Below are 26,596 nucleotides of genomic sequence, written 5' to 3'. Positions count from 1 at the left end.
TTGGGTTGAAAATCTAATCCAACTATTTGGATCTAAAATGTATGTGGATTGAATCATTAAAAATTTAATCCATGCCCACCCTACCTCTAAGTGAGCTAATAATATAATATTCATCATTTACAAAACACGTATATATATATATATATATATATATAACTCATTTCAATTCACAATCACATGCACAATTCAATCATTAATATTTTCACCCATAGTTGAAAAAATAGTATTAAGCATGTTTCAACTCCTTATTCTTGGAGGTACATTGCACGTACTATATCATAGTCTATGTTCAAGTTATTAGAAAAGTAGGATATCCTTTAAGGCACAATAGGTATCATCACCATAACACCCATACTAAAGCAACAACATCCAAAAAGGGTCATACAAGTAACACGAGCATAAACACAGGTGCTATCGTACCTGTGTACGCATTTTTTGAATATGCATGATATTATATTAGTAATGGATGATATTGTAATATTATTAAGTTAATAAACAAAATAAAATTATATTTATAAAAAATAAAGTGAAATGTATAGAGAAAATATGAGAAAATAATTGTTGATGAATAGGAGAAAAAAGAAGGAGATAAGTAAATAGTTTTATAAAAATTTGTAAAAGTAACCATTAATTGAAAAAAATTTAACAAATAATTACATTGTAAAGGGTAAAATTGAAATTATGAAATGTGAACACAAAAGAGAGAATCCTCTTTATATATAATTATAGATACATAATTTTGTATTAATTTTATACCAAAAATGTCACTTGAGCAACTAATTTTGCTTAAAAGAGAAAAAGGATTATTCTCAACCTAATTCAACACTTTCAATTGAGCAACAAATTGTCACTCGAGCAAAAAAATAACAAACAAGAGGTATTGTGAAAAACAAACGCAATACATAAGAAGGAATGATATAATTATGTATTTAAAACTTTTAAACAATTTTGAAAAATGAATATCTAATATAAGTTATTACACGAAGTTTTAACTTGACAAATGTCTAGTTAAGGAGCTTTTGTGAGAGAATGTCTAATAAACGCTCTAATAAACACACTCATATTCAAATTTAAATTGATATATGTAGTGTAAAAAATACATAGTAAAATTCAAAATTAGCAAAACTCTCCTCAAGTTAACTACAAATTAATAATATGCAATTCAAAGAAAGATTTTTAGTAGATGTTTTATATTGATTTTTCTAAAAACTCGATCCATGTTCGGTTCTTGATCAATACAATCAAGTTTCACAGGCAAACTAACACTAATAAATACAAGCATTTTTTGGACTACTAATCTTGACTAACATGTGAGTATTATTTGGACTACAACCACATTTTGCTAACACTAGATATTCTTTGGATTGTGATATAGAGCATTCTTTAGAACACAACTACTCCTAGATAAGATCGAGTAGTATTTGAAATATAATTGTTCTTAATAAAACTAAGTATATTTTGAAAGCAACTATTCTTAGCTAAGTTCAAGTATTATTTGAAACAAAGTCACTCCTACTTAAACAACTTTAGTTAAAAAATGTGATATCATAGATCACAGGGTTCACTTACTAAAAAAGCGATAAAATCATAAGACAAATACAATAAAATTTGCTTTTTTAAATTAATGTTGATAAAAAATGTTTTTGATCACAAATTAAGACTTGGGAGTTGCTTAAGATTACAAGAGTGCTAAGAATTTTATTGTCATTGTCACCAACCTTTTTGCTTCAAAAAATATCTTTTATAATATAGAGAGGATGGAAGAAAAGAGTTATTGTAAATCCTTTAAGGTCATTGTGAGATATGAGAAGTTCTTCATCATACATTTGAACAAGTGTTGATTCTTTGGCAAGTGACATTCTGAATTTAATGATAGATGATTTTTTTTAATTGTTAATATGACAAAACATATAATTCTTAATGAAGTTATATTTTTTATTCAATATATACACAAACATTGGTAGTACATTCTTCAATATTATATATAGGTAAGTTTTTACATAACTAATTTTAGATTAAAAAAAATAGGTTCTCAACAAGGTAAAATTATCTTATACATAATTTTGAGCATAAACTAAGTTTCATCAACAAAAAAAAAATCTCGAATATTAGAAAGAAAAAAAAAAGTGGTCGAGTTATGAAGGATAAAATCTGAGTTTAGTGAAGAAGGTGGGTAAAATGTTGTGTGAAAAGGACAATTCCATAATGTTTGCATGGGAAGAATGATGAGGGCAGTAGCACTAAGAGATAGCTAGGCTGCTATGTGGCCACATGATGAGAAGGAAGTGGTTAAGTACTTCCGAGACTCTGGGTTGAGGAGATACTAGATTACCATCAATGTATATACTATATTTAAATATCTCTTTTTGGGTCCATTTGAAGTCACTCGATCTATATTGCCTCTGCCAAAGTGAACAGTGGCCAGCACCAAGCAACTTTCGGCCACATAGAAGCTTGAGTAAGTGCATTACGACAAGAAACTTACTACAATCTAAAAAAATTATTAGCTTTTAGAACGGAGTTGGGGAACAGTGCAATACCATCCCCACCAAAAATTATTGTTTTAATTTTGCGCTAATCTCGATGCCTAACTCAACACTAACTTAACCTCGTGTTAATTTTCTCCCACGACAGATACCTAATGTCATAATTGCTCCACTCCACGCCTACGTTTTCATCATCATCATGTTTGGGGTCCCCATTCCCATGAAATATATGTATAAAACTGCAAATTAACTTATGCTTGCAGCTTCATAAAACAATTTTGCTGGGTCGAAAATGTATATTAAATAAACCTTCCCTAAGAAAAGGGTGCCCCAGTAATACACAGTAAAATTAACGGAAAACCAGAACTACAGAAGACATGTTATAAAGGTATGTACATATTGAATTGACGCTCAAGCTCTGAATGAAAATACCACCATGAAATTAATTCACCTAAACCTACAAGAATAATTTCTTGCCAAAACAGATAAGATAAAACAAGCAGAAGGGTGTTAGTTGTTGTGCTGCCAAAATTGATGCAAGTGCTTGGATGACAAATCTTTAAAACTACCTGGGTGCTGATGTTCTTCCAAAACACGTGGCTGAGCATGATTAAGGTTAAAATATCCAGGACTAGCATACTGTAACAAGGAAGCCTGATTTGGGTGCCCCAGAAAGTTAGACTGGGTTCTCTCAGGGATAAACGAAGATCTTGACTCAGACCCATAGTCCCAGTGAGAAAAACTGTCATGCTGCTTAAAAGAACGACAAAAAACCATTAACCTAAATGATTAAATTATATAAAAGACTTCTATAGCGTAGATTATGTCAAGGTCAGTGATCAGACTTTGGGAATAATTCTGAAGTTAAAAATCAGTTTTTGGAAAAGTAAATATGAAATAAAGTTTACAAATTAGTTTATATTTATGCTAATATTTGTACCAAAAACTAATTTTAGTTTTTCTTATTTTCTTTTTCTTAAGTGTTTATCGAAAAGTTTATTCAAATAAATCTAGTCAACGATGATCACACTTTAGGATAATAACCCATCCGTCAGATGTGAAGAACAGTTGAATGTCACTTCTTAAATTTTCTGGTTGCAGATGAAGCAAAGATGGCTAACTTTACATAGCATTTTTCTCATAATAAAATCGAACAGTCAAAAGCTCTGTGTATGGAAAAGATCATTCTTCACCAGAAAAAAACTACAACATACCTGATGAAGAGAGCTAAGGTTATGTCCACCTCTATACTGAGAAGATAAAGTCTCGTTTAAGTTACTTGAAGGTATCACATGAGAAGGAGATAGATTAGCCAGAAAGCTTTCAGAACTATAAACTGAAGAGCCAAGATTTCCGTAACCAAATGCATCTCTGGCAGTGGCCCGGGGAGGCAATCTATTTATAAGAAATTCATTTCCATTTTGCACAAGGTTGTACTTCATATCTGCAGGATATTCATGTGCAGTATGGCCCGAAAATGCTTGCGGAGAGGGCAGGGAAAGATATCCTTTCTTGTCAAGAAATTGATGAAAATGTGTTGAGGATTGAATTGTAGGATCATGGGGAAGTGCGGATCTCATAGGTAGAGAAAAGGCGCTTGGCTCAATGACCTGCAAGGTTCAACAACTGTCAAGTATCTCAATGACTAACTGTTAGGTCCAATTTATCGATGACTTAGATTTTAGGGCACTGATTTGGAACCTTTAAACTTTAGGTAAATGACATTATTGAACTTTTTCCATCAATGTTAACTCTTATTCTTTTGGCATTTCTCATCTACATTAAGACTACCCAGTCAGTTATACACGGTTATAAGTTGAAAAAATTATCATAGGATATTTATTGGATAGGTTATCTAACAATCATAATGAACTTGTAACTTGGTTTTAAGCCTAAACATGTAAACAGATTGCCATTAACATAATAGCCCAATTTCTGTTAGAAGAAGTCCCCGTTCCTCCTAAAGCAGCCACTTCCCGCTAAATCAATGCATTTGCCAGTAGAGGATCATCAGAAACAACTCAACTTGATATATCCAAGAAACCCAGCAGGTATTTCCCCTAATCCATTTTTAATAGATACAGAATCCGTGCGCATCACAAAAGAAAATTAACACAGTATTTGGATTAATAAGAAATAATGAAACAAATTTTGGGGATCATTAACTTCTGAGTAGTCCAAGCAACATGTAAGACTTGAACCATCTCTTTTTGGTTATTCTTCAACCAACAATGTTCCAGAGATATAAACATCATTAAATGACTATTCCTACCAAAGAATATCTGTTCTGTGAAGTCATTAGCATATGGCCTTAGGCAAAAATACCAAAAATGAAAGAACAGGTGAATACTCTACATTGGACATGGAGATGGCAGGATTGCTTATAGATGATACTTCATTACTGTGCCTTGCGGGTTGTGACTGTGACGTAAGATATGCCAACAAATCACCAGGTATTGAATTTGGGTCAGCATACTGCATCAAGGTAAAAAAAGAATAAATAAATATCAAAATTTTTAACTATATAACCCAAGCAATTTTAAAAAGTAAGCATGAACAAGTAAACAGCTATTAGAGAATAGAATCATGTACATCATGTGCACAGATATATTCCATATAGAAAGCCCATCAATATCAATAAGAAAACCAAAATAAAGAACTCAAGGATGAAAGGCTTTAGTGTCACCTGTTCTCTTGGAAAAGTAGAATGGTTTCGGCTCCCCAAGCCTGGCTGCTTCAAAGGCAGTGACGTATTCACCCAACGAGATGTTAGGAAACTAAGGTCTGAGAAAGATGCTGCAATGTTGTGTTCATGCTCAACAATTTCCTGAGGAATAATATGGTTCACAGGCCATTGCTTAGGAGATGAAAGGAAGTCACTGTTTTTATCACCTGCTGCTTTTTTAGGAACATCAAATCCAAGCTGCTTATCACCATAGTCTACAGAACTAATAGAGACATAACAAAATAAAATGAGTTGTACCATAGACAAAACAGACTATATATCGCAAAACAGGAAATGAAAAAAAAAAAAGAATTGCCTTGCATCCAGGAACTCAGCTGAAGAATCATCTACAGCTGCAGACTTCACTTCCATGACATTTTTAGAAAGATGAGTAGAAGTAAGAACCACAGATGCAGAATTACTGCCGCTATTATATGTACCAAAACTCAAATGTGAACAGTCGGCACCCAATGCTTGTAAATGAATTGGAATAACCACTGAAGGGTCATCTTCAAATGTTGGCACTTCTGGTTTAGACTCTCCTATACTTAATCGCTGGAACATTGAAGCAGAAGATGACACGTCTACAAAGACACCACCAGTAAATTTATTTGAATAATCTTAATAGAATAATAGCGATCCATTACTAGCTTTTGAGAAAGAAAAAAAAAACTGAAAGATTAATAAATATTTCATGAGACAACGTTTTCCCATTTTTCAAGAATGAATAATGCAGTATATCCAAATATTGGTTTCATTACTTACTACAGATTCTGATACAAGGACAACACAACTTCCTAGAAAAACATTTACAGAAGTGAGGAAAAGGAATTATAATCATCAACATTGAAAACATTCACAATTCAAATGTCAGGTGCGTGATCTACTATGTAATCCAATTCACTGGTTAACAAAAAATGACAATAAAAAGGTGGTTTAATATTTAGGTTCCAACACCAACTTCATAGTCGTTAGGAAAGAAATGTGAATACCCAGTTAGACACTGCAATAGTTTGTTATAAAAATATCTCTTCCAAATTCCAATACTCCAAAAAATGAAAAAGCCAATCATCGCACAGAAACAACCAAATCCTCTCACTAATGCAGTCACCTACATGAATCAAATGCAATTATGCCACCAATAGGTTCTATAAAAAACAAAGTATTATTTAAACTATAGAAAAGAGAGTCATTGACCTGAAACCGTGTGTTTTTGAACAGCAAGAATGTTTCATTTATATTGAGAAAATGAAATTAATAAAAATAAATAGAGGAGATTTCGTATCTTCTAATAATAAAAATATGATATAATAAATAAAAACATTTCTAATAATAATAATAATAATATCTACATAGATGTGTGAGTATATCTATGTATACATGTAATCTAGATATCCCTTATTTCAATAATTATAACAATACCAAAAAACCCATTTAGGGTGGGCCTTTTAAGTGGTTTCTCAAAAAGTTAATTTTAGTCTCTCCACACCTGTTTTTAATCTGACTACATAGAAAGAAGCCCGAACACTTCAAATTTATAATTGTGCATTTACATGACAACATTTCAGATACTCCTAGCTGTAGTCTACAAATTTTATACTTGTATTCTCAAATATAGGTTAAACCATTCACTTAGTCCCTACTATATATATAGTTGTCCACATTTTAGTCTCTAATGAGGAAACTATAAGTTTTATTCCCTACAAATGTATAAAAGTTAAACTTTGGTCGTCAGTGCTAACACCAGAAAAAAATTTCTGCGGTGTAAAACCACAGCAAGGACTTTCTGGCTATGACAAACTCCAAAAAACTGTTGAGGGACTAAATTTATAGAATTCTCATGTAGGAACTAAAACTTATTGGAAACAGGAAGAGTAATAGGGACCAAATGAATAGTCTAACCTTGTTATATATTCCCACACATGAGAATAATGAAGAGTTACCTTCATGATGCTTATTCGAACTACGATGATCAGGGAAAAGAGTATTCCCAAAGTTAGGATTCGAATGAGATTGTAGTCCAGTGTTGCTGCTCAAAAGAGCATGTTTGGTAGACATAAAAGCAGATTCAGTTTCTTCGGAAACAACATCATCACAAGTAACATCCCTCCATGAAACTGGGGCTACATCTAAATCACTATTCCTGTGTGAACATAATGCAGCTACATGCAAGCTAGGATGCTCAAGTGGCCCATTAGAATTTGAAGCATACATATTTGGTGCCTGTGAATCTCTAGCAATTGGATGCTCAATTACAGGCCATTCATCATGAAAAACTTGTTGCTCAGAATGATTTTGACGGGGAAGACCTAAGCTTGACTCCAAATTTCTACATGCAGAAACTCCTGAGGTATTAAAGTTGTTCACAACATCTTGTGATGATGTTCTACCCATTCTTACAATGTCTGCCATTGAAAGATGTCCTTTTTTCACTCCTGTGATGGAGGGTTGAGGTCCTGAAGAGGCTTGGACAGAATCCAACACAGAATGTCTTGTTATTAGGGACTGTCTTCCATTATCATTACTAAAATAATCACTGCATTAAATTTAAAATAAAACATATAGAGAGTAGTTAGAAATTTTATTTAAAAAACTAATCATTAACAGTAACAATCTAATCAAAGCAATATCAATATGTATAAAAGGCAGGCAAATAAAACAAATATTTTCACCTTATACTATCAATTTGGTTTATACCATGAATTTGGTAACTAATAAAGATACTGCAATGGCAGTAAGAGCTTACACAATAACATAGATCCTAGGCATCAAAGCCACCGAATATATTCACATGATTGCTATAGGTGGAGAAAAAAATACTTGAGACATAACAAGGTGCAATGAAAACAAGATAAAGGAAGGTAAAGTCTTGGCCATAAAACATGATAACAAGAGTTTAAGAGTTTAATGGACAGGGTTCTCTCCAACAGCATAGGTTAAAACGCAAGAGAAGGAACAAAATTGTACCACCTATGCATCCTAGTCAATTTCATACATTCGAGCTGGCTATTACACCATAACATCATGGCCCAACATCACTATAGTTGAACCTGGCTATTCACATCTGTTGCAGCCACTTTTGCACCAAAAATAATGGGTATTTTAGGCAAGCAATCTTATAATTTCTCCAGCCACTTTCATTTAAACAAAGGGTTGAAACAAAGGCTTCAATTGAAACCCTTGTTTTTGCACTCTCATTTGGACACAACTCTTTGGATGAACCACCCATCATTCTTTGGCACTCTAGCGCACTCCATGACATGGTGATTTTCAGTTAATTGATGACTGCTTTCTTCATCCTTGTGATAATGCTTTATCATGTTCTCTTTCTCCGTTACTTTTGTATGCTTTGTTCTCTGTTCCCACAATTTCAACGTTTTCTAGTGTCTGGCAGCCTCTTCTCTCAATGCAACAATGATCATTTCACTATTCAGACTCTTCTTGCCAATCTTTTGCTTTGTTCTCTATTCTCTTTTGAATTATCAAGAATTTTTTATTTTTAGCATTTACACGTCATATTAACTATTTAATTTGTATACGTGAAAATAGTTAAAAACTAAGTATAGGATTAATTTCCTTGTGTAAAATATACACATAGGTAATGTATTTATAACAAAAATTCATACAAAAAAATATGGGCTAAGCCCAAATACAAATGATATTGTAACTAACTATTTCTAATGATATCTTAACAATATCTAACAATCCCCATCAAAATGATACATATAAATTGTATGTACCAAACTCATTACAAATATCATCAATTATAGGTCTTATTGTAAAGACTTACAGAAAATCTAATGCTAATTGATTATTTGAGCTAACAAATTCATTCTTGATGTCCCTAAATATAATCTTTTCTTGAATAAAATGATAATCAACCTTGTTAGGATAATTATTAAATCTAAGTATGTTAGAGTAATTATTAAGTCTAAGTAGGGAGTAGAGTGTTGAAAACCTCTTCCAGCTATATCTAGTTTTGTACCTAGGTGTCTAGTGCAAATTTTTTATCTTCCATCTTCTTTGGTATCAGATTTCCATCATTATAAACAAAAGATCATAATAGGGGGCTTTTCCAGCCATCCAAAATATATTTTTTCTCTTTTTAATCATAAGTTGGTATAGGAGCGGGTTGATCCTACTCTGCTAGTCTCAATTGTCTCCAGTATATTTTTCACTATGGTTGCCTTCTTTTGTCGTTTGGTGCCACCAACCACCGTCACAAGTTTTCTCCAACGGTCACCGAATTTGGATCACCTCTATGAGCGACAGCCAAGCCCAGTGGTCTTGGAGCCTATCTCTCCTCATCACACCCCATCTTTGTCTGCCATTGCTAGTCGCACGTCACCCACGTGTCGCCTTTCTGTCACTGGAAATTTGTTGTGTTGCCACACGAGGAAGAGGAGCACGAAATACTAGAAGAGGACATGGAGTTTGAGGACGTCCTCAATGCACATATGTAAGAGGATGGGTCACACTCAAGAAAATTGTTTCTCCTTGAATAATTTTCCTAACAAGACAGCCAATGTCTTTAAGGCTAAAAGAGCTGACTACAAATTTTTTGATGAAGAATATCAAGATTATATGAGGTGAAGTCTAACAACTTGGCACAAACATCTGGGAATCCCAGCTCTTTAACAACTTGTATTTCGTAATCCATTGAGGGTTAAAATTCATGGATAGTTTACTCAAGTGCTTCTGATCACCTCTATTGTGATACCTCTTTATTCTCATCCCTTTCTTTTCAAAAAAAAAAAAACATCATTTCATAACTTTGGCTAATGGCTCTAAAATTTTCTCAAAAGGGAGTTGGTCAAGTTTCCTTTCTCCTTCCTTAAATCTAAAATTTGTGCTTTTCAATGCTAATTGTCCTTTCAATCTAATCTCATTAAGCCAATTAATCAAAACGTTAAATTGTTCAATAACCTTTGAGGACACTTCCTTTGTTATACAGAAGTTTGTTACAGGATGACAAATTGGAGAAGCATATGAATCAAGAGGGTTATACTATTTTCGATCTAATCCACATGTGTCATGGTTTGCATCTCGAAGTCCTAAACTTTTACATGATCAGTTAGGTCATCCCAATTTGTCAAAATTAAAAAAAAAATGGCCTCAAACTTTAGAATGTAAGTCATGTCAACTAAATCAATGTGTTAGATCTTTTCCTAAAAGGACTAAATCAATGTGTAATTCTACTTTTTCTATTATCCGTTCTGATATTTGGGACAAGTCGTGTCTCATCCTTTGGTTTTAGATATTTTGTCACGTTCATTGATAAATATTCGAGATGTACTTGGATTTATTTTATGAAAGACCCTACTGGATTGTTGCCTATCTTCACATCATTTTTTAATGAAATCAAGAATCAATACGAACACTTGGTTGAGACTACTTGTACCTATTGCTTGGTGCAAATACTTTCGTCCATCAATGGGAGATGTCATCTTAACTGCATGTTCTTTTATTAATAGGATGTCATCCTCTTCTCTCAATAAAAGGGATCCTTTTTCCATACCTTTTCCAAATGATCCTCTCTTACATGTTTCTCCTTGTGTGTTTGGTTATGTATGTTTTGTTCATGACATGTCTCCAGAGTTAGACAAACTTTTTGCTCATGTTATCAAATGTTTCTTCTTAGGCTATTATCGGCTTCGAAAGAGTACGGATGTTACTCTCCTGAAACCAAGAAGTACTACATGTATGCTAGTGTTACAATTTTTTAATAGACTTTGTTCGAAGTCCCACATCAACTAGTGAAAGGCCAGTTTAGAGTATATAAATAGGTGCAAACCTCACCTTAAAAGCTAGTTTTGTCGGGTTGAAATAGACTTAAAGTTCACTTCTTAATATGGTATCAAAGCCATGGGTTAAAACCTATCCTAGCGAAATTTGATCTTTATTGGGTCTATTATATCCTTCCCCTATCAGGCCACTATCAAACCACCCATTAATGTCAAATTTCACGCTTGAGATGTGTATACCTCAACGTGAGAGAAGGTATTAGAAGTCTCACATCGACTAGTGATAAGACCAGTTTAGAGTATATAAGTGGGTGCAAACCTCACCTTACAAGTTGGTTTTGTGGGGTTGAGTTAGGCTTAAAGTTCACTTCTTAACAAACTCCTTACTCTTCTTCATTCGTTCAAGATGTTCATTTCATTCAACAGGTCCTTCTTATACCATTAGTTGAGTCCACAATTCCCAGTGCTTTTTCCAATCCCAGTCTTGATCAAAATCCTCATGATCCATCATCACCACCCATTGACATCCACCAACAAGAAACCCAAATAACTAGTCCATTTATATAAGTTCTCCTCCACTGTCACCCAATACCACGACTCCGAGTGATGATGATTCAGGCTAGCCCATGGCTCTTAGAAAAGGTACCCGTTCCACTCAAAACCCACATCCTACTTATAACTTTCTTAGTTACCATAGATTTTTGCCTTCCTATTGTTCTTTTATGTCCAAGTGTCTTCTATTACTATTCCCAAACAAGCAAATGAATGATCATCTTGGATGGCAACAAACCATGATTGTAGAAATGCAGGCTCTCAACTAAAATAATACTTGGAATTAGTTCCCCTTCCACCTAGGGATGTCGGTGGGTTTATGCCATAAAAGTTTGTTAGAATGGTGAAGTTGATCGCCTCAGGCCAAGATTAGTTGCAAAAGGATACACTCAAATTTATGCCTTAATTATAGTGATACTTTCTCTCCAGTGGCCAAGATGACAACGATTCATCTCTTCTTTGCCATGGCATCAACTCATCATTGGTCACTCCATCAATTGGATATCAAAAATGTCTCTCTTCATGGCGATCTTGAAAAAGAAGTCTACATGAAGCAACCTCTTCGATTTGTTGCTCCAGGGAGTCTGGTAAGATCTGTAAGTTGTGTCGCTCTCTTTATGGCCTCAAAAAATAACCACATGCTTGGTTTGGTAAATTTAGCTCAGTAGTTCAAAAGTTTGGGCTAAAACGCAATGAGGCAGATCATTCAGTTTTTCATTGTAATACCTCTCTTAATAGTATATGTTGATAATATAGTTATTACAGGAAATGATGTTGCTGAAATAACTCAATTGAAGGATACTTGTTGTGTAAACACTTTCAAACCAAAGATCTTGGGAGCTTCAATACTTTTGTAGTATTGAAGTCGCTTAGTCCATGATTTTTTTATTTGTAATCTCTCAAAAGAATTATGTTATTGATATCCTACAAGAAACAAGTATGTTTAACTATAGACCAGTAGATAGTCCTATGGACCCAAATCAAAAATTAATGACAGAAGAAGGTGAATCATTCTCTACTGCAGAATTATATAGGAGGCTAGTTGGAAAACTAATTTATCTTACTATTACAAGACTTTATCTATCTTTTGCAGTTGGAGTTGTTAGTTAGTTCATGCAAGCTCCATGTATTGTCATTGGAATGTTATCATTCGTATTTTAAGATACGTCAAAAAGACTCCAGGACAAGGTTTACTATATGAAGATAAAGAAAATCTCCAAGTCTCTGGGTACTATGATATTGATTGGGTAGGTTCCCCTATTGACAGACACTTCACTACGCCCATTAAGAAAAACATTTTTGACATCTAGTTGCGAAAGAGGTCATTTTGAAGATTAGACATGACTATAAATAAGTGAGCAAAAACCATCTTTGCCACTAGAGAAAAAGCATCACCATAATACAAAACAAAAATTTGTGTGTAACCTTTAGCCACAAGGCAAGCTTTAAGATGATCAAAAGTACCACCAAGCCCAACTTTGATAGCAAAAATCCACCTACATCCTACAACAAATTTTCCAAATGATGATGGGACAAGCTCCCAAGATCTACTTTTTTGAAGAACACTTATTTCATCAAGCACGGCCTTACACCAACCAGGATGAGCTAAGACATCACCTACAGATTTTGGAATTGACACCAAAGAAATAGACGAAAGGCAAGTATAAAAAGGTTGAGGTGGTCTACAAACTCTCCCCATATTACTTTGGATCATTATAAATTATGGCACACGTTGACGAGGTGGTCTAACAACTCAAGCTCCCATGTCTCATAACTCAACTGATCCCTCGCGTCTAGCACTCAAGTAGCCAATTTTACCCCAAGTTTGACTTTAGAGACCTTCAATGCCCCCTTACTTTAAGTTGTGTTAGCCACTTGTGTGGGGCGAGGCTTTTAGCAACTGTGATGAGTGCCAAGTTTTGTGGAGGTCCAAACCCATTGAAAAGGCCACTTGGGAGATTGCTTCCTCCATTCCGAACAATATTCCTATGCTTAGCCTTGAGTACTAATCTATTAGGGGCAAGTATTGTTAGGAAGCAACACCCAAATAGAAATAAGCCTATGTTGGTCTATTCTCGTAGGCCCAAGTATGGTAAGTAGTGACACTTGCTTAGTTAGATTGGCTGCTTACTTGGCAATGTTCAATACATACGTGTGTGCTTTTGTTATAAAGGGGTCCATTTGATTGTAGAATCATCCAGGAGGGTCGTTGTTGAAAATTAGGTGCAAAGAGTGTTCTCTCTTGCTTGGGAGGGTTTGGGCCTAGTCACATTTAACTTCCTTTCATCTCTAATACATGTACATATTGAATACCCTTTCCAATACACCAATTTGGAAAAAAAAAATCATTTCCACTATAACAAGCAAAAGAAAAAAAAATTCAAAGGAAGGAAAAAATGGACAGAACAATCAATCATAGGCTAAAATCATCAAAACCACAATAAAAAACATGCTCAAATCTATGTCAAGAAAACAACACATGGATTATCCTGTGGAATAAATTGTGACATTAAACCACACTCCATCAACATTAACAATTTGAATTCACATAAGCTACCAAATTGCATGAGAAAACTCACCTGTTAATACTTTTCATCAAATCATGAGTTGTAGGACCCATAACTGAAGCACTAACACATACTGACCCACCCTCCCCCTTGCCATTAGCTTTATAATGCTCTGACATTAAGTTACACATATTTGACAAGGTAAGGCAATGCAATAGTAAAAAACCACGTCAATAAAATAGGTGCGTGTACCAGAAATTGCATGATGTTCCGCAATCAGAGAAGATACCGTTATAAGTCATATGTGTTAATCCACTTTGCACAACACTGCAATCTCTGCCACTGCTAGTTTTGCCTCCGCGACTCAACCCTACATTCTTACCCCTAGTCCTTGAATTGAAGGCCCCCTTCATTTGAAGTTTAAAAAGTAAACAGATCATTCCTCCAACATTCAACCTTATCTCAATGATCATGAACAATGTCATACGAGGAATACCTCTTTTTTCTTTTCACGTTTACTTTTCACCTCATGAAATGTATCTGCAGATGAGATATTGGAAACTACCAAGCTTAAGATATATAAATCATGCCAACAATTCATAGATCATAACTCTCAGAGTAGGGTTTTTAAGCCGCCACTCTAGATATAACTTACAAAATAATTATTACATAAGCCAATTACTTTAATTATACGAGAATCCATAATTGGATGGCATTGTGGTACTTGGTAATCATTCACAATGTCAATGCATCCTAATTAGATTCAAATAAATAAAAGGATGCAGAATTGCCAATCACGGAAAATACACATGTTATCTACCAAAAACAATATATAAAAACCAACAATTTAATTTTCATGCACCATCCGTGCAATGATTTTAGTTCTGTAGCCGCATGAACTAAAACTTCTAGGATAGTCATTATAAAAGTGCCGACACGTTATAATTAATTTCATAGATAAATAATGCAGAGAAATCATAATGCACAAAATGAAGTCAGAGAAATCACTTTTAGACTATTCTTTCTTTCTTTCAATCTCTGAAATAGCGTATGGAAACATCAATCTCCACAGAATCATAACACAAACTTAAAATATAAAAGGAAGCAAACACTTTCTCATCTTCATCAATTTCTCATGCAACAAAACAACGAGAAAAAGGAAAAAACAAGACGTTCCACTGCAACAACGAAAGCAAGCAAAGGAACACAGTATCGAAGAGTAAAACCTTGAGAGAGAAGCTTCTCAACGGCGCGGTTTACGTCCATATCACATTCCTCGAGCACAGCGTAGATCTCATGCTCCGTGCAGTCCACGATCTCCTTCACGCTCTGCACCACCTTCTCCGCTGCCACCGGCACGCCGCTCTCCGCTGCAACGTGTTCTCCGCCGCCGTTCATGTTTCTTCTTTCACTCCCCGTTCTTCTCCCTCCGCAAATTTTGTCGCAGTTTCTATCCCTTTCAGCCAGAATACTCTGATCAAACAAACGGAACCTTTTCGCACACACAAACCTTTTCAACTTCTCGCGCTTCAGCTTTATATATATAGCGGTTTTTTTTCTATGGCTTGTGGACTGCGGTTGAGTAATCCACACAGTCACGGGGGCACACGCTGTTGTCACGAACTGTGATGTTTGTGGCTCTTACGGTCCATGCTTGTTTAAGCACATTTTCGCCACGTGTTTCGAAAGTGGGCTATGATTGGTTTGTACAGGGAAGAGTCTCAATGACGTGGGAGATTAGATGCTTGGAAGGATGGAATTTTGAAGATTTTTTTTCATGATTTTAATATATTCTTATTCTTATTAATATATTCTTATTCTTATTCCTTTAAAATAAAGTTTTTCTAATTTTAATATTTAAATTTCTATGTTCTAGAGATTGAGATAAAATTGCCTGTGATTTAAAAAGATAATTTTTTCGTAATTTATAAAAGTTAATAATGTTAATTCATCTATAAGCTTATTCTTACCTTTGTTTTACATTTTAACATAAATTTTAATAATTATTTTTTAATTATAATAACAAACCTAAACACGGACCCATTCGATGTATTCCAATGCAAGTTTAAGAAAATTTGTTTTAAATTTATCAAAAAAACTATTTTATTTTATTTTTGTATATGGTGGGTATAAAAAATAGAATAAATGTAGATAATTTATCAGTCTTTTACATGTATCGCATGTGCACCGAAATGAATGTAGATAATTAATAAAATGCTTTTACAAATTTTATTTTATGTTTTTCTTTTTTTTTATTAGTTAAACAATTATAACATCCAATATAATAGTTTAAAAGAAAACAAAGATATTCAATAGTTTTATACAAATTTGTTTGATCATATAGATTACGTCAAGTTTTATTATGAAAACTCACACTACAGAGTTTCATAAATGATTTATAGCTTAAATAAATTTTTTTTCAACAAATTACTATTGGCTTAACCCAATATTTTTTTTGCTCTTCGTCACTTTTAATCGGTGGTGGATCTTCACAAGAATTATTGGAAGAGCCAAAATAATATATCAAAAATTTATAATTTAATTATTGTCACTAATAAAATAAAATTAAATACATAATTTAGTATAACAATAACTAAAAGAAAAATCACACATATCTAAAAAATTGTCAAAAGAAAATTCAATAATAATCAAACCGCACTTAAAATCCAGTTATAAAAAATACAAAGTACAATATTTTTTCTCTATTTTCATAAAATAAAAAATTAATATACAAGAAGCTGATTAAATTAATATTTTACTATCAAGTGAGACAGGAGAGAATTACCTTCTTCTTTATTTCTTCAAGAATGGAAGAAAATCGTTGAAAGATGAGAGCAAAAATAATAGATCTTTTTCTCTTCGGAAACAAAAGACAAAAGAAGATAGATAAGAACAATTTGTGAGAAACTCAAAACATATAATGGAATTACAACTAAAATTCAGTTATAAAAAAACACACATTATAATATTTTTTCTTTTATGTTCATAAAATAAAAAATTAATATAAAACAGACTCATTAAATAAATTATTAAACTAATATTTCACTATCAATTGAGACCAAAGAATTACCTTCTTCTTCTTTTTTCTCTCGAGTATGGAAGAGAACAGAGGAGAAATAAGAGCAAAAATGATAGATCTTTTTCTCTTCAAAAACAAAAGAAAACAGTTGAGAATGAGATATGAGAACAATTTGTGAGAAACTCAAGACATATAATTGAACCACAATTAAGATTCGGTTATGAAAAAAACACACAGTACAATCTTTTTTTTCTATATTCATGAAATAAACAATTAATGTAAAAGAGGATCATTAAATAAATTATTAAACTAATATTTCACTATTAATTCATACCAAAGAATTACCTTCTTCTTTACTTCCATGAGAATGGAAGGAAGAGGATAGAGGATAAATAAGAGTAAAAATAATAAATCTTTTTCTCTTCAATATCAAGAAAAAAACAGGTAAGAATTGAATATGAGAACAATTTGTGAGAAACTGAAACCATAATAAATAAAAAAATAAAAAAATATCTTGATAAAGTGCTCCGCCACTGCTTTTAATTAACTTGATTTTTAAAGATTTTCTATAAGTCACTGATGACTTAAATAAGTATTATTGTGACAAGTCCATTCATTTTTTTTTGTTAAAATATCTTTTTAGTCCCAATTTTCGTCAAGTTTTGTCAAATAAGTCCTAATTTTGGTTTTGTGTTCAAATAGATCCCAATTTTCATCAATTTAATTGGGTCCTTTTTTGCTAACACCGTTTAAATTATTAACGGCCATGAACAGTGACTACCACGTGTCACTTTTGTGATATTTTTGAATTTTTTTGAATTTTCTTTTGAATTCTTTTGAATTTTTTTGATTTTTTTTTAAATGTCCACGTGTCAACCTAGTAGCGTGCCACGTGTCAAAGTCAATGTTCTGTATTCAATTTGGTTCCTATATTTGTTATTTTTGTTCAATTTAGTCCCAATTATTTAAAATTGACCAATTTTGTCCCTATCGAAGATGTGACCAAATTTAATTTTTATATCAAAGTTATGATATGAATTTTCATATATTATATAAAACTATTTAATAAAAAATGTGAATTTTAATATAAAAATTACATTTGGTTTCAATTTGGAAAGGGACCAAATTGGTTCATGTTAAAAAAAATTAGCACTAAATGGAACAAAAATAACAAATATAGGGACAAAATTGTATATAGAACATTAACTTTGACACGTGACATGCTATTGGGTTGACACGTGGACATTTAAAAAAAATTAAAAAAAATTAAATTTTTTTAAAACAAATCAAAAAAATAAAAAATTCAAAAAAACCACAAAGTAACATGTGACAATCACTAGTCATGGTCGTTAATGATTTAAACGGTGTTAGCAAAAAATGATCCAATCGAACAAAATTGACGAAAATTGGGACCTATTTGAACACAAAACCAGAATTATGACTTATTTGACAAAACATGACGAAAATTGGGACCAAAAAGGTATTTTAACTTTTTTTTATACAAACACAAGGTTTGAGTGATCAACAAATCATAGTTTCAACTTATTAAAAAGGATCCAATAGTTAGACTCTCTAAACTAGTTGTGATTTGGCAAAGTTTTAGGATAACAAATTTCAATACAATTTTGGTATTTACAAAATGATCACTCTGGTTCATCTTTTTTTTTTTTTTTTTTAAAAAGTCTTTATATAAGTTTTATGAGAGATGACTAATGTAAACCCTCTGTTTTTACATTGAGTAACTTTCAATTTACTTGGATGCCTATTTCTGGTTGTTATTGTTTGTAGAGCTTTGACGTAGAGAATCATTGAATGCAATCCATGAAAAATTAAATGTGTTTTCTCCTCTTTGCGTAATATCTTTGAAAGTGGATAGTTGACAATACTTGTTTTCTTAGGTTTCATAGTGTAACATCCTGACCGGATATTACTGATTTAAATAAAATATAAAAGAAATAAAATTAAACATCATTTATTATCATTTCATCTCCCAAAAACGCGAGAATTTTAAAAACTTTATTTCATCGTCAAATACTCTTAAATCCATACTTAGGGAAATTCAAAAAAAATATTCAAATCTGATAATATAAAATTTTACAATTTAATACAAGACATAATAAAACTGTAGTAAAAAATTTTCTCCTAAGACTAGTCCCGTTCCGGCTCTATACCTTGTAACATCCCTATTTTTAATAAAATATATTATTTATTTTAAATAAAACATTTAGAAAATATTCTATTTTTACTAACGTTTCATATTTTATCTAAATGTAGTTTAAACAGTAAAAATATATTTTATCATGATATACTTTTTACTTATTAAAAATAATTATAAGAAGAAAAAAAAACTAATAAAATATGTATATATATATATATGTATATATTAGGTAAAAATATTTTAATTAAATAGGTGTGTGTAAAAAAAATAAAAATAAAATATATATGAAGAATTTTTAAAAGAGAAAAAAAAATAATATAGAAAAGAAAAAGAAAAAAAAAAGAAAAGAATAGGAAAGGATAAGAAGATAAGAAGAAAAGATAAGAAGAAAAAAAAAAGGAGGATAATGATGATTTGGATAAACATGCACATGCTTTGCTTTATATATATACATATGGAATGAGAGAAGTTACGGTGAGGTGAGAAAGTGAGAAAGTGAGAAAGAAAGAAAGAAAGAAAGGAGGGAGAGAGAGAAAAAAAAGGAGAAAGAGAAAGAAAGGAGAGAGAGAGAGAAAGAGGAAGAGAAAGAGGAAGAGAAAGAAGAGAGGGAAAGAAAGTATAGAGCAAAGATTCAAAGATATCTTAGTCTTCTTCAAAGATTATTAGTGTGCCCTTCAATCAATAAGGTAAGGGGGAGTGAGGTTAAGCTCTTATATATTAATCTTGATAAGCTCATGGGTTTTATATTAATCTTTTATTTATTTTGACTCATATATTATTCTATTTACTTTCATTTATTATCCTCTTATATTTATTTTATTTAATCTCCAATTATATATTGATCCTATTTATTTATTTTATTTTTATCTCCAGTTACGCACTGGTCCTATTTATTTATTTATTTTATTTTATTTACTTCTATTTACGCACTGGTCCTATTTATTTATTTTATTTTATTTACCTCCAGTTACGCACTGGTCCTATCTATTTATTTATTTTATTTTATTTATCTCCAGTTACGCACTGGTCCTATTTATTTACTTTATTTTATTTACCTCCAGTTACGCACTGGTCCTATCTATTTATTTATTTTATTTTATTAATCTCCAGTTACGCACTGGTCCTATTTATTTACTTTATTTTATTTACCTCCAGTTACGCACTGGTCCTATTTATTTATTTTATTTTATTTATCTCCAGTTACGCACTGGTCCTATTTATTTATTTTATTTTATTTACCTCCAGTTACACACTGGTCCTATTTATTTATTTTATTTTTATCTCCAGTTATGCACTGGTCCTGTTTATTTATTTCAATTAATATATCTCAAGTTATGCACTGGTCCCGTTTAATTTATATTTTTATATTTAATTATAATGTTCTAATCCTTATCTAATTATTTACTTAAAGTTCTTGCTTTGATTCTTATTTTATCATTATTTTATAATTAAAAATAAAAAAAAAATGTGAAGTGAAAGTAAATATTATTTTATTTAGTGAGCTTGGATAGAAGAAAATTGCATATCCATTTTATCGTTGTTTTATATTCTTTGTATATTGTTTATACAATGACATGAATTGATAGTCATCACATTTTATGACCTTTGAAAATACCCAAGAGTGTGTCAGTTAAGTAAGAGTTAAGTCTGGTTTCAATAAGTTGAGATTAAACCAGTGTCAAAGTGTTTGTATTTGGGAAGTCACAGTTTGGTACACTGCGGGATGAAAGGCAGGGACCATGGTGGGGTCTAAGGAAGTTTTACCAAGTAGGTGAATATCTGGATAGTTCAGAATAGCGCCCTGGGCTAGGATATTCATAGGCCAAACTTGGGACTATCCGATACCTGCTCGGCATCGCCAAGGTTAGGTAGTGAGTATATATCTCTTTTGTGAGCCGATGAATGGCTAATATTCTCGAGAAAGAAATAATTATGATTGTACCAATATTTTATGAGAAATACTCAACTACCTAATCACTTCCCAAAGCAACTTTTGATGTCCAGATTGGATCATCAGAAGTGGAATATGGATCCATATGTCTGGTAAAACAAGATCAAGTTTGGTGGTTATAGGTCCAAATCTAGGCCCCCGGTGTCTGCATTATTTGTTGAGTTTATTAAGATTGATATTTAAGGCTTATAAAGACCTCACTCCTTTCATATTTTTCTTTCATATGTACCTGTTGCATGAGCAGAAGAGGAACCTGCTCAGTGAGAGTTGTTCGGGATATTATTGGTGGATCTTCTGAAGATTGACTCATGGATAATTTCTATTAATATATTTAGGAGATATTAAAAATATAGATAATCTTTTATTCTGATGTAGAACTCTTAATATTTTACAAATACATATTTTGTAACATTTCATGAACAATTATAGAGATGTATACTATATATATGAATATGAAGTTATGTTATTATTAATGTTCTCTCAAGGATAATCTTATGGGAAAAAAAAATTAATTCCATATCTTTTTATCAAATAATAATTATTTAGTATAGTAGTCGGGGTGTCACATTGAGTGGTATCAGAGCAGTTCCTTCTGTCAAGACCTTGGGTATGGTGTCTTCCATGTTTGTAGTCTCTACTAGTAAGTAGAGGTGCAAGTTGTTTGTTCTTACATTTTTCTTGTAAAGGAGAAATGCAAGATAAGTAGACTAATAAAAGTAAGTAATAACAACAATTAATACTTGTAGTAAGGATAAGTTTTAACAATAGTTAAAAAAAAAAATCTAAAGAAAACTAAGGAAATTGTTCATTCTTTCAGGAAAAGATGGATAATGGACCAAACATTACCAATGAGTTGTTGGAAAGAATGACAATTGTCCTGGAAAATATGAGCCAAAAACAAAATGTTGAACCCATGGAAAATCAAGGATTAGAAACTTTTCGCAGGAATAATCCACAAAAATTTAAAGGGGGATTTAATCCTGAAGGTGCTCAATCATGGATAGCAGAAATTGAGAAAATTTTCATCGCAATGACGTGTGCAGATGCAAATAGAGTCACATTTGCTACATTTATGCTCGTTGAAGAAGCTGAAAACTGGTGGAGATTTACAAAACAACAATTGGAGGATGAAGGGAGACAAATTACTTGGGAAACCTTCAAACAAAAGTTTCTGGAAAAATATTTTCCAGAGGATCTTCGGAGGAGGAAAGAAGTTGAATTCCTTAATCTTCGTCAAGGAATCATGTCTGTAGGAGAATATGCAGCAAAGTTTGACGAGTTGTCAAAGTTTTGTCCTTACTTTCATGATAGAATTGATGAACGTTCCCGTTGTTCCAAGTTTGAAAGTGGACTGAGACCTGATATTAAACAAGCAGTTGGTTATTTAGAGATTTCTTCCTTTCCCACTCTTGTAAACCGTTGTAGGATTTTTGAGGATGATATTAAGGCAAGACAAACTCAATGGAGGCAAGGAGGGCCTTTGAGGCACAAAAGAAATGATTTTAATAATAAGAAACCCTACCAACGTCCATCTCATACTTTGTGGAATTCTTCAGGACAAAGACATTCCTCTGCTGCCAATAATTCAGGCGCAACCCACCCTATCAAATGTTTCCACTGTGGAGGACCTCATCTGTCAAGAAACTGCGCCACAAGGACTGTAACTTGCTTCAATTGTGGGAAGTTGGGTCATTATCGTAATGAATGCAAAGAGTTAATTAAGGAGCAAGGAAGTGGGGGAAGCAACAACAAAGGAAATAATCAACTTGGAAGACCAAAGACAACCGGGAGAGTCTTCACGATGAATGGTACTGAAGCTGTTCAATCTGAAGATCTAATCCAAGGTAAATGTATCATAAATGGTCACCTCGTTAATGTACTATATGATTCAGGTGCTACTCATTCTTTCATATCACATGAGTGTGTCAAACATTTAAAGTTACCTATCTCTTTATTACCATATGATTTAACTGTGTCTACTCCTACCAATGTTCCAGTCACGACTTCACTTGCATGTACAAATTGCAATATTTCTATAGGGAATATAAAATTTTCTGTAAATCTTATATGTCTACCCTTGTCTCATTTGGATATTGTTCTTGGAATGGACTGGTTATCTTCCAACCATGTTCTCCTAAACTGTCACGATAAGACTTTAATTTTTGAATCACACATAGGTGAAGTTTTTGACTCAAAAGAATTAAAAGAGAGTACTACCAACCACAATGAAATCCCAAAAGGATCTCAAGTATACATGATCTTAACTTCTTTAAAAGTCAAGGAAATTCCAGACATTAATAAGTTTCCTGTTGTTTGTGAGTATCTTGATGTTTTCCCTGAGGATGTTCCTGGGTTACCTCCACAAAGAGAAATAGAATTCACTATAGACTTGGTACCAGGATCAAGACCTGTGTCTATAGCCCCTTATAGGATGTCACCTCTAGAGTTAGTAGAGTTGAAAAAACAAATAGAAGAATTGTTGGATAAACAATTCATCAGACCTAGTGTTTCTCCCTGGGGTGCGCCAGTATTGTTAGTCAAGAAAAAGGATGGCACTATGAGGTTGTGTGTGGATTATCGTCAGCTTAACAAAATCACCATTAAGAACAAATACCCTCTACCAAGGATTGATGATTTGATGGATCAATTGAGAGGTGCTGTGGTATATTCCAAAATTGACTTAAAATCTGGTTATCATCAGATTCGAGTCAAGGCGGAAGATATTCAAAAGACAGCTTTTAGGACAAGATACGGTCATTATGAGTACTTGGTAATGCCTTTTGGTGTGACCAATGCTCCTGCCATTTTTATGGATTATATGAACCGTATTTTTCATGAATTTTTGGATAAATTTGTGGTTGTTTTCATTGACGACATTTTAATTTATTCCAAAAATCATGAAGAACATGAGAGACATTTGAGGATTGTGTTACAAATTCTAAGAGAGAGACAATTGTATGGAAAATGGTCAAAGTGTGAATTCTGGTTGAGAGAAGTTCAATTTTTGGGTCATGTGATATCACAAAATGGCATTGCAGTTGACCCCTCAAAGGTTCAAGCAGTATTGCTTTGGGAACAACCAAAGAATATCACAGAAATACGTAGTTTCTTAAGATTAGCAGGCTACTATAGAAAATTCATTGAAGGATTTTCTAAATTAGCATTGCCTTTGACTAAGTTAACACGTAAGGGACAACCTTTCGAATGGAATGAAGCATGTGAGTTTAGTTTTCAAGAGTTGAAGAAAAAATTAACATCTGCACCTGTTTTAATCCTTCCTGACCCTACAAAAAATTTTGAGGTATATTGTGATGCATGCGGACAAGGATTAGGATGTGTGTTGATGCAAGAAAGAAAAGTTGCAGCTTATGCTTCACGACAACTCAAGCAACATGAGCTTAATTATCCTACACATGATTTGGAATTAGCTGCAGTGGTGTTTGCATTGAAAATATGGAGACATTACTTGTATGGGGCAAGGTTTGAAGTTTTTAGTGACCATAAAAGTTTGAAGTACCTTTTTGATCAGAAAGAACTAAATATGAGACAACGTAGATGGATGGAATTTCTTAAGGATTATGACTTTGAGCTGCAATATCACCCTGGGAAAGCAAATGTTGTTGCAGATGCTTTGAGTCGAAAGTCTATACATGCATCCATGATGATGGTGAAGGAATTGGATCTGATAGAATCATTCAGAGACTTGAACTTAGCTGTAAAACTTAGACCTAATAGCATATGCTTAGGAATGTTAAAAATATCAAGTGAATTCTTAGAAGAAATAAAAAGAGCTCAAGAAATAGATAAATTTTTACAAGAAAAGTTGATAGCAAAAGTTGAAGGAAAGGAATCAGAATTTCACAAGGATTCAAATGGAATCATCGTTTAGAGATAGAATTTGCATACCTACAAAAGAAGAATTGAGAAAGTTGATAATGGAGGAAGCTCATAAGAGTAGCTTAAGTATTCATCCGGGTACTACAAAGATGTATCAAGACTTGAAGAAAATGTTTTGGTGGTCTGGGATGAAGAAAGAAGTGGTGGAGTTTGTTGCACGTTGTCTAGTGTGTCAGAAAACAAAAGTTGAACATAGAAAGCCTTATGGGGAACTACAATCCTTAGATGTACCAGAATGGAAATGGGAAAGCATATCCATGGATTTTGTGACAGGTTTACCAAAGACTGTGTCTGGTCATGATGCAATTTGGGTCATTGTGGATAGGTTAACAAAATCTGCTCACTTTCTACCCATTAACATTAGATTTTCCTTAGAAAAGTTAGCTCATTTGTACATAAAATCAAGCTGCATGGAGTACCTTCTAGTATAATTTCTGATAGAGACCCTCGTTTCACATCTAGATTTTGGGATAACTTACAAAAATCCTTGGGAACAAAAGTTAGGCTTAGTTCAGCTTATCACCCTCAAACTGATGGACAATCAGAAAGGACTATTCAATCTTTAGAAGACTTGTTGAGAGCCTGTGTTTTAGAACAAACTGAAAGTTGGGAGAAATTTCTACCACTTATAGAGTTCACTTATAACAACAGTTTCCACTCAAGCATAGGAATGGCTCCATATGAGGCTCTATATGGGAGAAGATGTAGAACCCCGTTGTGTTGGTATGAGAATGGAAATTCCTTAGTTTTGGGTCCAGAGGTAATTCAACAAGCAACTGAGAAGATTAAAATGATAAGGGAAAAGATGAAAACTTCTCAAGATAGGCAGAAAAGTTACTATGACAAACGAAGGAAACCCATTGAGTTTGAAGAAGGAGATCATGTTTTCTTGAAAGTTACACCTGTAACTGGGGTTGGTAGAGCTCTCAAATCTAGAAAACTTACACCTAAATTCATAGGTCCTTATCAAATCCTTAAAAGAATTGGTTTTGTCGCATACCAAATTGCTTTACCTCCAAACCTTTCAAAACTTCATAATGTTTTTCATGTGTCTCAACTTCGTAAATATATTCAAGACCCTTTTCATGTGATAGAACCTGATATAGTACAAATACGAGAAAACCTTACTTATGATGTGCTTCCTGTGAGGATTGGAGACCGAAGGATTAAACAACTTCGAGGAAAGGACATACCTTTGGTAAAGGTATTGTGGAATCAACAAGATGAAGGTGATGCAACTTGGGAATTAGAAAGTAATATGAGAGAGATGTATCCCCATCTTTTTACAACAACGTGAATTTCGAGGACGAAATTCCTAAAAGGAGGGGAGAAATGTAACATCCCTATTTTTAATAAAATATATTATTTATTTTAAATAAAACATTTAGAAAATATTCTATTTTTACTAACGTTTCATATTTTATCTAAATGTAGTTTAAACAGTAAAAATATATTTTATCATGATATACTTTTTACTTATTAAAAATAATTATAAGAAGAAAACAAAACTAATAAAATATGTATATATATATATATGTATATATTAGGTAAAAATAT

The 26,596-nt window shown here is 32.7% G+C and overlaps 2 protein-coding genes across 5 annotated transcripts; one reads left to right on the top strand and one right to left on the bottom strand.

Annotated features, from left to right (window-relative positions):
- Positions 1 to 2,750: 2,750 nt before the first annotated feature.
- Positions 2,751 to 15,551, bottom strand: LOC114188832 (uncharacterized). 4 transcript variants are annotated; one of them, XM_085674827.1, is made up of 10 exons: positions 15,241 to 15,551; positions 14,511 to 14,575; positions 14,304 to 14,421; positions 14,087 to 14,186; positions 7,155 to 7,747; positions 5,528 to 5,795; positions 5,173 to 5,434; positions 4,842 to 4,961; positions 3,701 to 4,096; positions 2,751 to 3,236 (listed from the first exon to the last, which is right to left on the bottom strand). In XM_085674827.1, exons 1-10 carry the CDS (start codon positions 15,410 to 15,412, stop codon positions 2,997 to 2,999), a joined length of 2,334 nt encoding a protein of 777 aa, XP_085530953.1. In that variant the 5' UTR covers positions 15,413 to 15,551; the 3' UTR covers positions 2,751 to 2,996. The 4 variants fall into 4 exon arrangements, with proteins under 4 accessions (XP_085530953.1, XP_085530954.1, XP_085530955.1 ...); XM_085674828.1 differs by having other exon boundaries at positions 14,511 to 14,554; positions 15,241 to 15,550; XM_085674829.1 differs by lacking the exon at positions 14,087 to 14,186 and having other exon boundaries at positions 14,267 to 14,421.
- Positions 15,552 to 25,545: 9,994 nt separating this feature from the next.
- LOC146885777 (uncharacterized) lies at positions 25,546 to 26,336 on the top strand. The gene has a single exon (XM_085675089.1). The coding sequence runs from the start codon at positions 25,710 to 25,712 to the stop codon at positions 26,334 to 26,336; it is 627 nt and encodes a 208-aa protein (XP_085531215.1). The 5' UTR covers positions 25,546 to 25,709.
- Positions 26,337 to 26,596: the final 260 nt, after the last annotated feature.

This window comes from Vigna unguiculata, chromosome 6 (genome assembly GCF_037176805.1).
Source record: "Vigna unguiculata cultivar grain cowpea cultivar isolate G323 ecotype 2 chromosome 6, ASM3717680v1, whole genome shotgun sequence".
Classification (NCBI taxonomy): Eukaryota; Viridiplantae; Streptophyta; class Magnoliopsida; order Fabales; family Fabaceae; genus Vigna; species Vigna unguiculata.
Note: the sequence above shows the minus strand (reverse complement) of the source record. Positions and strands in the feature narration are given on the sequence as shown.